Below are 13,662 nucleotides of genomic sequence, written 5' to 3' on the forward strand. Positions count from 1 at the left end.
TTATGTAATAAAAAATTAACAGATATGAAGACGTGACGGAAGGAGAACTAAGAGTTCTTCTTCACTTAGCAATTCAAACTAATCCAAAAAATATATTCTTCACTTTATTATTAGGTAGGTAATAGATATAGATGTGATCCTTATTTTTTTGTATGGTTGTCCCTTAATTAATCGTGTGGTTGGGGTTTTCGCACGATTATTCGTTAATCAATGGTGCGGCAAGTATGTGCGTTTGTATCGGGTTTTTACCCGGTTATTTCTCATTAACCAGGCTATTTTCTTATTCTTAATGAAATGTAAATGTAGGAACCCCTGCCCTCTTGAGGTATTCTCTAGAAAATAGAAGATCCAAAGCATTGTCATCATTTTGCAACAGATTTGATGAAATTGGCAGTAGTACACACACTTGGACGGAATAGCATATACTACTAGTATAAAAACTGGTTTGTTGTGGTCTTACACGCGAACAAAACTTTGACGTTTCGCTAGTGCGGAAAGAAAGTGATGTACATAAGTAAACATGAGACATGCATGAATCATTCCAATATCCCACTGATGATGGTTCTGGGCACAAGAATGGCATGGCAAGACTAGCAGCAGCAAGGTGGAGCAGAGCAAAAACAGTTCGCAACTCCAACAGTAAATTGATAACCTTGTCCCTAATTTTCCCGTCACCGTGTAGTAACTCTCTCGAAAGCTTAGCTACCGTCAAAGCAAAAACTGTCAAGCTAGCAATAACAGCAAATGCGGTACGAGAGCAGTCCCTAGAAGTAAATCACATGCCTGCCCGAGCACGCCCCCGGTGCCGGTGGCGTATGCTGCATCTCAAAATGCGGCGGATGCTGCGGCGGCATGGGAGGTGCAAACGGCCTCATGCAGTCCCAGGGTGGCGGCGGCGGGCGCAGCATATGAGGTGGTGCCCAGCGCGGCGGGGGGTGTGGCCAGCGCCAGGGCGCTTGCGCCGGCGCGCCCCAGCACGGTGCCAGATAAGACGGCGACATCGGCGAGCGCCAGAGTGGTGCCGGACCTGCAGGCTGAAGATGCTGCGTGAACGTAGGCGCTCCTGGGCCCGACGGCGGTGGCATCGGCAAGCCCCAGGACAGCTGCGGAGGAGGCGGCGCCACCTGGCGCGAACCGAAGCCTGGTGGCAGGGTAGGAGGCGGCGCCAACGTAGGCCGCCTCCAGCATGGTTGCGGCGGCGGGCCGAAGCCTGGTGGTGGTGGTGTGGGGAGGACCGGCTCCGGCGTAGGCCCGCTCCTGCATGGTTGCGGCGGCGGGCCGAAGCCTGGTGGTGGTGGTGTGGGGAGGATCGGCTCCAGCGTAGGCCCGCTCCTGCATGGTTCCGGCGGCGAGCCGAAGCCAGGTGGTCGGGAGAGGGTCGGCTCCAACTCAGGCTGGCCCCTGCACGGCGGCGAAGGCGGAGGCACCACGGTCTGCGGCCGCGGCGTGGGCGTGGGGGGCGGAGGTGGCGGAGTAGGGGAGCGCATCCATAGTGGCGGAGGCACCACGGTCTGCGACCGTGGCGTGGGCAACGGGGGCGGAGGTGGCGGGGTAGGGGAGCGCATCCATCGCGGCGGCGACGGCGTCACCAACGACATATCCTCACCCTCCTCTTCCATGACCACCTCCTCCTTCACCTTGGCCGTGTTGGACGCGGCAGGGCGCTGGTAGGGGGAGGTGCGCGTCCTATTGGAGCGCGGGCGGCGCAGGGGCACCGCCAGCGCGAGCATGTGGTGGGCGGGCGGGGGCATGGGCTCCACCGGGTCCGGCGGGTCAGCGAAGGCGGAGAAGGCGGTGACGCAGCCGATGGGGCACTCCGCCCAGCCGATGGCGTCGACGTCGGCCGCGGCCTGTGCGGCGGCGATGCGCGCGGCGGAGGGCGGCACGAGCGCGGCGCCACCGTGCAGCGTAGAGCGGCGCGGCGGCTGCAGGTCGACCTGCCCCACCATGTGGTCCATGATCTGGGACTGCAAGAGCAACTCCATCCCGTCAATCACACCCACACCGGCAGCGGAGCAAAGCAAAAGGCACATAGATAGATAGATGGAAGAAAACCTTCTTGCCGTGGAGCCTGGCGAAACCATGCATGTAGATGATCTGCAAGCGGCCATGGCAGAGTCGCGCGCAGAGAGGAGAGGGAACACATCACATACAATCACATAATAAGAGATTGAATCTCAAAAAAGAAAACATAACAGCAGATTCAGTTAACAAAAATGGAAGAAGAACAATATTCAGTATCACCTAGCGTAGTATATAATTTAATTTCTCAAAAATAAAACTAGCATAGTACTCCCTCCGTTCCAAAATTCTTGTCTTAAATTTGTTTAGATATGGATGTATTTAATATTAAAACGTGACTTGATACATCGGTATTTTGACAAATGTAAGACAAGAATTTTGAGACGGAGGGAGTATTTATATATTATTGGTTAAAAACGAAAGAAGAGAATATTAGGAGTAACAGATTCAGTTAAAAACATGGGGAAAAGAGACACGAAAGATCAATCCCTAAAAGAGAAATAAATACATGAAAGAAGAACGTCGGGGTCATACATTCAGATTCAGGAACATGGACACTCCGATCAAGGAGAAAGTTGGAACCAAAACTAGAAGAAGCAGATGAGATTGAGAGTTGGGAGTGGGTGGATTAGCAAGCACGTACGTTGTTGAGGTGGACGGTGGTGAGGCGGGTGGCGTAGGGGTCGACGAAGAAGCGGTGGTACCTCTCCAGCGTCAGGGTCAATCTCTCCTTCACCATGGCCGCGCCCTCTCCTCCCCCTTCTCCGCCGTCCTCCCTTCCGCTGCCAAACTCTCTCTCTCTCTCGCTCGCTCGCTCTCCCTCTTCTCTCTCTCTCTCCTTCCGTCTGGCAAGGTTCCCCTCCCCTCCCCTCCCTGCTGGCCTTGCTTTTTGTCACGGTCAACACGCTCGATCGGCACGTTACGTGCAGATTTGGTGCTGCCCCGAAGCGCTGTCTGTATGTGTGTGTGTGTGTGAGAGAGAGAGAGAGACGCGGTACGTTACCGCATGGCAGGGCAGGGCAGGGCAGGGACGAAGGAATTGAATGGGGCTCCTGTTTGTTGGTGGGCGGTTTCATTTCCCTCGCCAAACAGAACAGAACAGGCTTTCCCTCGCCTGCCTGCACAAGCAGACAGACCAAAGGCTCGACGCTGTTTCGTTTCTCTTTTGCTTTCACCCGATCAGGTCAGGTCAGGTCATTAGGAAGAAAGTTGAGTTGAGCCTGCCTTTGCAAACTTGGGAGGCCCGGTCAAGACTCGTCAAAAGTGTCCCTCCCATCCTTTGGTTCTCAGCTTCTGATGATGGCTGTGGATTTTGAATTTTGGTCACGTCTGCATGTTCACTTCGTTCTTCCTCGCCGAGAGCCTGCTCTGCATTCCACCAAATACGAGCGCCTTGTCTCTCGAGTCATACAGTAACCTAAATTTTTTGTGTAAGTAGATTTGTTGGGTCATTACATTAAGATCCAACGGTCGTCCTTTTTTCTTCTTCCTCCATCTTTCATCCTCCTCTAATCCGTTCCTTCACCCACAAAATTGACTTACCCAAATTACAAATTCAGTCAACATACATGTAGCTATTGTGCGTGGCAGTTTAGCACAGGCAGATCATTATCACAGCGAGCTGGATCAAGACCGTTAAGTCACTATCCCATCCCACCGAGCAAACTTTACGCACCAATAAAAGAGAGAGGACTTCAACGCAGTTTCTCTCTGCCTCGCTGAACTGAACCGAGCCACCAAGTAGATTCAGAACGACAAGGACTCCTCAAACCAGCAACCACTGTCAGAGATTTCAAAATGCAGACGCATCTCATTATCAAAACAGCAAGAAACAAAACGCATCTCATCCCAAATGCAGACGCATCTCAACGCGGTTAATAACTGAACAGGCAACATGGTTCTCATCATTAACACAACCAGTAAAATTAAAATTAATTTACAACTACTGCAGATCACCACCAAACCAAAAGCAGCGAAGAACAAAGCACGCCAGATCAACCGTCAGTTCCACGCTGCTTCAGTCAACCACGCTACAAATCACACAGCAGAGGCAATGCCGCCGCTGCTGCCCTGGGCGGCGGCGTCGGCGGCGGGAATGTCCTGGACCTCGATGGACGGGAGCCTGAGCAGCTCCCTCATGCGCCTCTCCTTCCTCTTGGTCGCCGCCTTCCCCTGGCCCCTCAGGGCCCGCTTCCTGGTCCCCTCCACGCCAGGCGCCGCGGGAGGCAGGCTGGAGGAGGCGCTGAATGTGCTCGGAGGGGAGACGCGCTGGACGATGGCCGCGGAGCCCGGGCGGATGGTGGCGAGGGGCACGGGGGAGGAGGCGGCCGCCCCGGCGTGGACGGAGAGGACGGAGCCGACGGGGCACTCGCGCCAGCCGAGGTCCTGGATGTCGCGCTTCACGGCCTCCGTGGAGAGCAAGGCCGCGGAGGGCCCCGCGGCACCCGGCGGGGGCGCCACGGCGTTGATGCTGACTGTGGCGCGGCGCGGGCGCAGCAGGTCGAGCGAGTTGAGCGCGTCGACGATCACCGGCTGCGATCGACGAATGTAGGGGAGAGAATCAGAGAATCGTTAGCTCGCTCTCAGGGTGGGGGGCATGACAGGCACTCAGGCAGGGGAGGGAGTTATCCAGCAGAGGGGAGAGGGTTTGGGGCTGTGGAGGGGTACCTTGTTGGAGTTGTAGAACTTCTTGAAGCCGTGCATGAAGAGGATCTGCGACGCCAACAGGAGTTAGGAGGGCGGCGGACATGGGCGCGGAGAGAGTCAGAGAGAGAGATGGAGTGCCTGCCGACCTGATTGAGTTGGTCGATGGTAAGATGTCGACCGCTGCGGGTGGTGAAGAAGAGGACGTAGTCCTCCAGCGTCATCCGCGGCCGATCGGCCGCTGGTGGCTTCGTCATCGCCGCTTCCTCTCTCTCTCCCTCGCTCCTCTCACGGACGGAATGGGTGCTGTGAGCCTTCCAAGGTGGGGTGCCCAAATGCAAACGGAATGGGGATGGAAGAGAAGAGAGGGGCCGCACCGTCGCGTGGAGTAAGCTGTCCCCGCACGTCAGTGCCTCATCTGCCGCCCCTCCGAGACCACCGCCGCATCGCTGCAAGCGAGAACCGCCCAGAAGGCGAAAGCCGATGGATTACGCTACACTTCTTCGGTTTACGGTGCCAGCTGTGAATAAACACAACACGTGCCCGTCATCTTCTTTGCAAAATCTGAGCATCTTACATTACATCATGCACTCGACAATCTAAATCAAATATGGTTCGTGACATGATTAGGCACCTGACTGTAAGAGCATCTTCAACGGGTGCACAAAAAATTCACACCCCAAAATAGTTTTAGCGCGTCACTGTAGCACTTTTAGTACGCCGGATTCAACATTGTTTTAGTAGATGTCTAAAAACAGGCGTCTAAAAAACATGCCGTGTAAATTATGAAGCGTGCGCAATCCGACGCTTCAACTCTGCAACTTTTAATAGTATTTTTCAGCGCGCACCTCATCCTTTTTTGCACGCGCACTGTTTTACAAATTCTGTCCGGCGCCCAAAAAACTTGGATTTTAGAGCACGGCCCAGTTCAGATGCTCTAAGCTCCAAACCTAGTCACCACTTCACGTCTCGAACAACAACAAAGCACATAAAAATAATACTAGTAATGTGGCCACAAGCAGGCACACAAAAGATAAAACACATGATTCCTCATTTCGGATGGTTTTTTGAACTGCATTTTCCCGCTATCTCTGTCCTGATTTCATAAGAAATGACATGTAATTGGTTGCGGGGTCAGCAGATTGACATACTTTTTGCAATGGCACTGACGAAAGAATAAAATATTAGTGTACCTAAACTTAAGGCAAGAGATGATAAATGTCTCGAAACCAAATTTGCCATACTACTCGATAGTGATCTCCACATTATTATACGACGAGCGTAACAACACTGGCAGCAAATATAGGGACAGAGAAAGGATTAGACAATTCAGTTGGGTGTAGGAACAGCAATTTTATCATTCACATCATGTAATCTACAATCTACAACAATATGTTCCGTGAAGGCAACAAAACAAAACTGGAGACAATTTTGGTACATTTGGAATTCAAAAGCCTACTAGCGATCCCACCCCGATGGCCGCTTTCTCTCCCTCCGTTGATCCCTCGAGCTGCAATACACAGGAATTTTGAATGGTGGTTAGCTAACTGAATGCAGAGCATGGTACTAGTAGTATTGGAAATATCAGCAGGAGAATTATTCTGCACTGAGTTATTGCGAGCCACATACCTTTCAGGGTTTGTGTTCCCGTTTTCGTTAGTGTTTCCTGCGGGGCTGGATGCCGGAACAACTGATGGCGCCGGTGGTGCTGGCCTTGCTGCACCTGAATCCCCTCCTATGGTGCCACCGGAAACAAAACCACGAAGTGCTGGTTTTACAAAAGGTGCACCCCTCAAAGGTGCACTGTTGCTTGGCGCACTCGAAGACGCTGAAACAAAGCTGCTCTTAAAATTTTGCATCATCCCTGTCTTCAACGTGTTTACAGTGGCAGATCTTGGAGCAGGTACTTGTGGCCCTGATTCAGAACCATAGCCAATGCCAAGGCCAAAATCAACTCCACGTATGCCACGCCCACGCCCACGTGCACCGCCACCCCCGCCGCCGCCGCCGCCACCACCACCTCCACCACCCTTTCCTTTGCCACCTTTCTTCCCACCTGATCAAGCATAATAATTTCGTTAGCATAATCAGTTTCCAAAAGGATGCATCTCTATCACCTCCTGTGTAACTAAATAAACAGGACGAACCTTTTCTGGAGTCACGGTTAGCTCTGAACCTGCCATCCTGGAATTCAAACAACAGTCAGTTTAGAAAAGGGGTTGTCTCATGGTAGAATGACCAGGCAAGCTATAATAATACTCCCCCCGTTTCTAAATATAAGCCCTTTTAGAGATTTCAATACCATCTACATACGGATGTATATAGACATATTTTAGAGTGTAGATTCACTCATTTTGCTCCGTATGTAGTCCATATTGGAATCTCTAAAAAGGCTTATATTTAGGAACGGAGGGAGTAGTACGTATTTTAGCAGCTGACAGAACACGCAAAATTCACAAATAAGTTACCAGGAACCCACCTTCATTGCCAAGTCCATAAGTTCGTTGGGCACATCTTGACCAGCAGCAATTAAACTATGAACCAATTCACCTGCAAATCGTGATTCTTTCTGTGTAATAAGAGTATATGCGGTGCCATCTTTATCACCGGCCCGGCCAGTTCTTCCAATGCGGTGAATATGCATATCCATTTCTTTTGCAATATCAAAGTTGACAACTGTTTTAATTGACTTTATGTCCAGACCACGTGCAGCAACATCAGTTGCAACAAGAACATGGTAGATCCCAGACTTGAACTTCTGCAGTGTCTCCATTCGAGATGCTTGATCCTTGTCACCGTGAAGTGCTGCAACTTTGAATCCATGCTGATTCAACTGGTTCTCAACCTCATCAACTCTAGCCTTCTTAGTTGCAAATACAAGCACATCACCATCATCAATCATACCAGGCATTTTCTCAAGAAGCCATGGCATTTTCTCAGCATCAGAAGGGAGTACATTCACAACTTGTTTAATGTCTTCATTAGCACTACCAACTTGACCAACTGTGACTCGAATAGGGTCAGTCAAAATTTCTCTAGCCAATCGTTCCACTTTGTATGGCATTGTTGCAGAAAAAAGCAAGGTTTGTCGGTCTGGTCTAATTTGACCAACAATGGATCGTATCTGAGGCTCGAACCCAAGATCAAACATGCGATCAGCTTCATCAAGAACCAGATAAGTTGCCCTAAACATCCTCAGTGCCTTCATCTTAAGCAAGTCTATCAGTCTCCCTGGGGTAGCAACGACTATTTCACAGCCTGATTTCAGTTCTTTAAACTGTTCAAATTTGGAAACACCACCATAAACAGCAGCAACTTGAAGGTTGTAAGGCTTTGCAAACTTCTTAGCTTCGAGATATATCTGATGTGCCAATTCTCTTGTTGGAGCACATATGACTCCTATTGGACCTTCTTCCTTCTGAAGCTCAGGCTGATCCATAATGTGAACAATCATAGGGAGCACAAATGCTGCAGTCTTGCCTGAACCAGTTTTCGCAATACCAATGATATCTCTACCTGAAAGGACAATAGGTAAAGCCTGACACTGAATTGTTGTCGGCTTTTCATAACCCTGCTTGGCAATGGCATTCATCAATGGAACAGGAAACCCACAATCTTCAAAGCTTTTAACTGGCCTTGGCACATCAAAGCCTGAAACCCGGATTGCCAAACTTTTCATATAATCAGCCACCTCTTCCACGCTCATCCCTACAAGAGACAAATAGAGAAATTCAATAAATGCCTTCAAGTAGGAGTTGCCAAACCATTAACAATGAGCAAGAACAACCAGCATAAGTTATAATCAATTTACACCACGCTAGTTCACACAAACATGTACAAGTACTTGCAAGATTTCAGTTGCAATGGCTTGTAACATAAAGAGACTTCATTAAACTAATTATTTAGCAATGTCAGCAGAAGGGGGTCGACAGATCAGATGCACAACAGAAATGTTTCAATTTCTCAAGACAAGCAATCAAAGTGAATACAGAGCGGACAAAGGAAGCAATATTATGGCTCTCCGACTGCTGTCTCAGGGAGGGTAACTGGAGACTGGTGATTGTGTAGAGAAGTGATGACCCGGTGCCTGCCATCTCAAAATAACAGAGAGGCATCTATACTAATAGCCAACACCCAAACAATAAGCATGGAATTCAAAATAATGATCCCCGAACCTTGTAGGGCATCATTTTTGTTTATAAGCAACCGAACATTTGGATGTTATTAGCATCCAATTGATATAGACTATTCTGGTTCATCACTTGATTAACCAAATAGAGCAAAGAAGCTAGACCTCTGGTCAGGCTTCATATGTTGAGATCAAACTGAAGTAGCTGAACAGTGTAATCTACACGGGACGCCAATTATAACAGTTAACGATACATATGCTCAATCAAACGGTAAGATATGCTTCACCTGAAACTGACGGCTTCTCCTCGTAGAAGTCCTTGGTGAAGGGCTCATACTCGATGGTCGAATGGTCCAGCGGTGGTATGGGCTCTATCTTCCTCTTGTCAACTACTATGGGGTTGTCGTCGGAGTCGTACTCCATCATGCCTGCGTCGACGGCCTTCGCGGCAGCGTATACCTCCTCGTCGGAGTTATACCCGGCGTTCATGACGTCGGCGGCAAGCGTGAGCCCGGCATCCTTCTTGGCCCGCAGGAAGCTCTCCATGGGGTCGTCGTCCTCATCGGAATCCGCGGGGCGGAGTGCCTCGGGCTTGGGCGGCGGGGGCGGCGCGCGGATCTCCTCCTGGATCTCTGCCATGAATGCGTCGAGGGGGTCGATCTCGTCGTCCTCCGCCTTGCCGCCCTCCGCGGCGTCCGAGGGTGCGGCTGCGTCGTCAGAGAAGGCGATGTCGTCGAGGTCGTCATCGGCGGGGACGTAGAGGCGCGGCGCGGGTTGGGAGCGCTCGAAGCTGTATGAGGTGGGGCGCGGGATGCTGAAGCCCTCGAGCCTCGGTCGCTTCGACATGGACGGCGGGCAAGGTGGAGGTAGCGACGGGCTAGCTAGGGTTTGTGTAGCGAGGCGGGGAGGAAGACGATGGACACGGAGGGGTTGGGTCGGAGAGAGCTTGGCGCCGGCTGGTTGGGTCGCTCGTGTGGTGGGCCGGGTACTGGACGGGTCTGACGCGCCCGTGGGCTGAAGTCGGTCGCGGCATAGCTTATCAGGCCGATTGTTGTTCGATTGGCAACGGCCGTTGGGCCTCGCCGACTCACCGGTCTTCAGGCGTGATGTGATCTATGCAATGCTGCAAAGTAGTGCTCGTAGTACTACATACCGCTATCTTCAAAAGAAAATTAAAAAATAATGTAGCTTTAGTCGAACAAAGAGAAAGCTGCATCAAACGAAGTTTTGAAGTCCTTGACATCAAACGTCCCGACAAATCATCATACTTGTTAAACGAATCCAATGGAGTGTACTGAAAAGAAAATCATTGAACATCATAGTTAGGCCCGCAGGTAGAGGTAGCATTATAGTTGACCAAACGTACACAATGTGACTGGTAGCCACTTCACAATTTTCCAATTTTCTAAGCCTCCCTACAGAAGCTAGACCGATGTATCGGCGATATCTTATACTAGGAAAAGTACTCTCCACTGCACTTATAGTAGTATTTCTTCGATTCAAAATATAGGACCAATTTGTATTTCCAAATCATCAATTTGTTCAATAAATTGTGAATTGTATAACCCGTAAAAACTGTACATTAAAATTTTGTTTTAAATCAAAAATCATTGATTACTTCTCCATGATATGACTGGTCCAGTTGATGATTAGAGCGGACCTTCCTAGAGAGACAGAGGAAGTAATAAGTTTTTTGTGTTTATAAGGCTAGTCATAATGGGAGTAACTTAGCTAGTAATATAGCGCGTTTCAAGAAAATTTTGTTTATGTGGCATGTAGTTAATAAGAAGTGGTAACACAATATGTTACTGTAACATAGCGTTTTCCGAGTCTACATTCTAATAAATGAAGACCTCTATGACACTACTACTATGTTACTTTGCACTATAAAGGTAGTAACTTAGACTAGTGTCATATGCATGACACTAGTATAAATTACTCCCCACTATGACCAGCCTAACAAAGGTGCCTTTCTAAACCCCTCAAGTTTCAGCAGGACCATCCCCATTAAAGGCATGTACAATGATTGATATAATAATCTTATCTTAAGACTTACATGTAATTTAGAGATGACAATAAAACATGTATATACAATGGGTTATCTCTTAGTTGCAGGTTTTATTCTCCTTTCTTGTTATTGTATTCCGACACACCCATGACAAAGTCACCTGTGTCTGGCCATACGATGATGGATGCCGTCACACCGAGAGGGCCCTAAGAATATCTCTCCATCGTCGAAGGAGCAAATCTCACTCTCGAACTATCTAGTCACTTGTCAAACTTTCCGATGAACATTTAAGTTGTTGTTATGATCACCGTGTTACATGTAGACGTTTGAGCAATCCCAAAGTCCACCATCCGGTAAGAAGTGACTATGATACTCTCATGGTTTAAGAAGCAAAATCACATGTTAACACTCTGTGTTGTTGCAATTGATTACAGACGATATTATCTCAATTCATAATAAAAAGTTTGGGTCGATTCGATATGATCGTTTTGTTGGGGGACGTTGCATGGAAAATAAAAAAAATTACGCACACGCAAGATCTATCCATGGAGATGCATAGCTATGAGAGGGGAGAGCATCTACATATCCTTGTAAATCGCTAAGCGGAAGTGTTTATCAACGCGGTTGATGCAGTCGTACAACTTCACGGTCCGTTTCGATCTAGCACCGAACATACGGCACCTCCGCGTTCAGCACACGTTCAGCTCGATGACTGTTGGGTTTCGTAGTAATTTCAAAAAAATTCCTACGCACACGCAAGATCATGGTGATGCATAGCAACGAGAGGGGGGGGGAGTGTGATCTACGTACCCTTGTAGATCGACAACGGAAGCGTTAACTTGGTTGATGTAGTCGTACGTCTCCACGGCTCGACCGATCAAGCACCGAAACTACGGCACCTCCGAGTTCTAGCACATGTTCAGCTCGATGACGATCCCCGGACTCCGATCCAGCAAAGTGTCGGGGAAGAGTTCCGTCAGCACGACGGCGTGGTGACGATCTTGATGTACTACCGTCGCAGGGCTTCGCCTAAGCACTGCTACAATATTATCGAGGACTATGGTGGAAGGGGGCACCGCACACGGCTAAGAATATGATCACGTGGATCAACTTGTGTCTAGGGGTGCCCCCCTGCCCCCGTATATAAAGGAGCAAGGGGAGGAGGCCGGCCGGCCCCTATAGGCGCGCCAGGAGGAGTCCTCCTAGTAGGAGTAGGACTCCTACTAGGAGGGGGAAAGAAGTAGGGAGGGAGAGGGAAAGGGGGGCGCCGCCCCCCTCTCCTAGTCCAATTCGGACTAGGGGGAGGAGGCGCGCGGCCCACCTCTGGCAGCCCCTCTCTCTCTCCACTAAGGCCCATATGGCCCATTACTTCTCCCGGGGGGGTTCCGGTAACCCTCCGGCTCTCCGGTTTTCCACGAAATCACCCGGAACACTTCCGGTGTCCGAATATAGCCGTCCAATATATCAATCTTTATGTCTCGACCATTTCGAGACTCCTCTTCATGTCCGTGATCACATCCGGGACTCCGAACTAACTTCGGTACATCAAAACTCATAAACTCATAATATAACTATCATCAAAACCTTAAGCATGCGGACCCTACGGGTTCGAGAACAATGTAGACATGACCGAGACACGTCTCCGGTCAATAACCAATAGCGGAACCTGGATGCTCATATTGGCTCCTACATATTCTACGATGATCTTTTATCGGTCAGACCGCATAACAACATACATTGTTCCCTTTGTCATCGGTATGTTACTTGCCCGAGATTCGATCGTCGGTATCCTATACCTAGTTCAATCTCGTTACCGGCAAGTCTCTTTACTCGTTCTGTAATACATCATCCCGCAACTAACTCATTGGTTGCAATGCTTGCAAGGCTTAAGTGATGTGCATTACCGAGAGGGCCCAGAGATACCTCTCCGACAATCGGAGTGACAAATCCTAATCTCGAAATACGCCAACCCAACATGTACCTTTGGAGACACCTGTAGAGCTCCTTTATAATCACCCATTTATGTTGTGACGTTTGGTAGCACACAAAGTGTTCCTCTGGCAAACGGGAGTTGCATAATCTCATAGTCATAGGAACATGTATAAGTCATGAAGAAAGCAATAGCAACATACTAAACGATCGGGTGCTAAACTAATGGAATGGGTCATGTCAATCAGATCATTCACCTAATGATGTGATCCCGTTAATCAAATAACAACTCTTTGTCCATGGTTAGGAAACATAACCATCTTTGATTAACGAGCTAGTCAAGTAGAGGCATACTAGTGACACTCTGTTTGTCTATGTATTCACACATGTATTATGTTTCCGGTTAATACAATTCTAGCATGAATAATAAACATTTATCATGATATAAGGAAATAAATAATAACTTTATTATTGCCTCTAGGGCATATTTCCTTCAGTCTCCCACTTGCACTAGAGTCAATAATCTAGTTCACATCGCCATGTGATTTAACAGCAATAGTTCACATCACCATGTGATTAACACCCATAGTTCACATCGATATGTGATCAACACCCAAAGGGTTTACTAGAGTCAGTAATCTAGTTCACATCGCTATGTGATTAACACCCAAAGAGTACTAAGGTGTGATCATGTTTTGCTTGTGAGATAATTTTAGTCAACGGGTCTATCACATTCAGATCCGTAAGTATTTTGCGAATTTCTATGTCAATAATGCTCTGCACGGAGCTACTCTAGCTTATTGCTCCCACTTTCAATATGTATCTAGATCGAGACTTAGAGTCATCCAGATCTGTGTCAATACTTGCATCAACGTACCTTTTTACGACGAACCTTTTTGTCACCTCCATAATTGAGAAATATTTCCTTATT

The 13,662-nt window shown here is 48.8% G+C and overlaps 3 protein-coding genes across 3 annotated transcripts; all 3 read right to left on the reverse strand.

Moving 5' to 3' along the window:
• Nucleotides 1–406: 406 nt before the first annotated feature.
• On the reverse strand, nucleotides 407–3,060 carry LOC125551897 (uncharacterized). Its single transcript, XM_048715285.2, has 3 exons — nucleotides 2,666–3,060; nucleotides 2,056–2,097; nucleotides 407–1,967 (listed from the first exon to the last, which is right to left on the reverse strand). The coding sequence occupies exons 1-3, from the start codon at nucleotides 2,759–2,761 to the stop codon at nucleotides 765–767; spliced, it is 1,341 nt and encodes a 446-aa protein (XP_048571242.2). The 5' UTR covers nucleotides 2,762–3,060; the 3' UTR covers nucleotides 407–764.
• Nucleotides 3,061–3,863: 803 nt separating this feature from the next.
• LOC125553907 (uncharacterized) lies at nucleotides 3,864–5,124 on the reverse strand. Its single transcript, XM_048717556.2, has 3 exons — nucleotides 4,815–5,124; nucleotides 4,690–4,734; nucleotides 3,864–4,554 (listed from the first exon to the last, which is right to left on the reverse strand). The coding sequence occupies exons 1-3, from the start codon at nucleotides 4,920–4,922 to the stop codon at nucleotides 4,060–4,062; spliced, it is 648 nt and encodes a 215-aa protein (XP_048573513.1). The 5' UTR covers nucleotides 4,923–5,124; the 3' UTR covers nucleotides 3,864–4,059.
• Nucleotides 5,125–5,966: 842 nt separating this feature from the next.
• LOC125551895 (P-loop containing nucleoside triphosphate hydrolases superfamily protein) lies at nucleotides 5,967–9,776 on the reverse strand. Its single transcript, XM_048715284.2, has 5 exons — nucleotides 9,082–9,776; nucleotides 7,145–8,373; nucleotides 6,813–6,849; nucleotides 6,295–6,721; nucleotides 5,967–6,175 (listed from the first exon to the last, which is right to left on the reverse strand). The coding sequence occupies exons 1-5, from the start codon at nucleotides 9,638–9,640 to the stop codon at nucleotides 6,124–6,126; spliced, it is 2,304 nt and encodes a 767-aa protein (XP_048571241.2). The 5' UTR covers nucleotides 9,641–9,776; the 3' UTR covers nucleotides 5,967–6,123.
• Between the last annotated feature and the right edge of the window lie 3,886 nt (nucleotides 9,777–13,662).

Source organism: Triticum urartu, chromosome 4A, assembly GCF_056163025.1.
Source record: "Triticum urartu cultivar PI428250 chromosome 4A, HENAU_Tu73, whole genome shotgun sequence".
NCBI classification, from domain to species: Eukaryota; Viridiplantae; Streptophyta; class Magnoliopsida; order Poales; family Poaceae; genus Triticum; species Triticum urartu.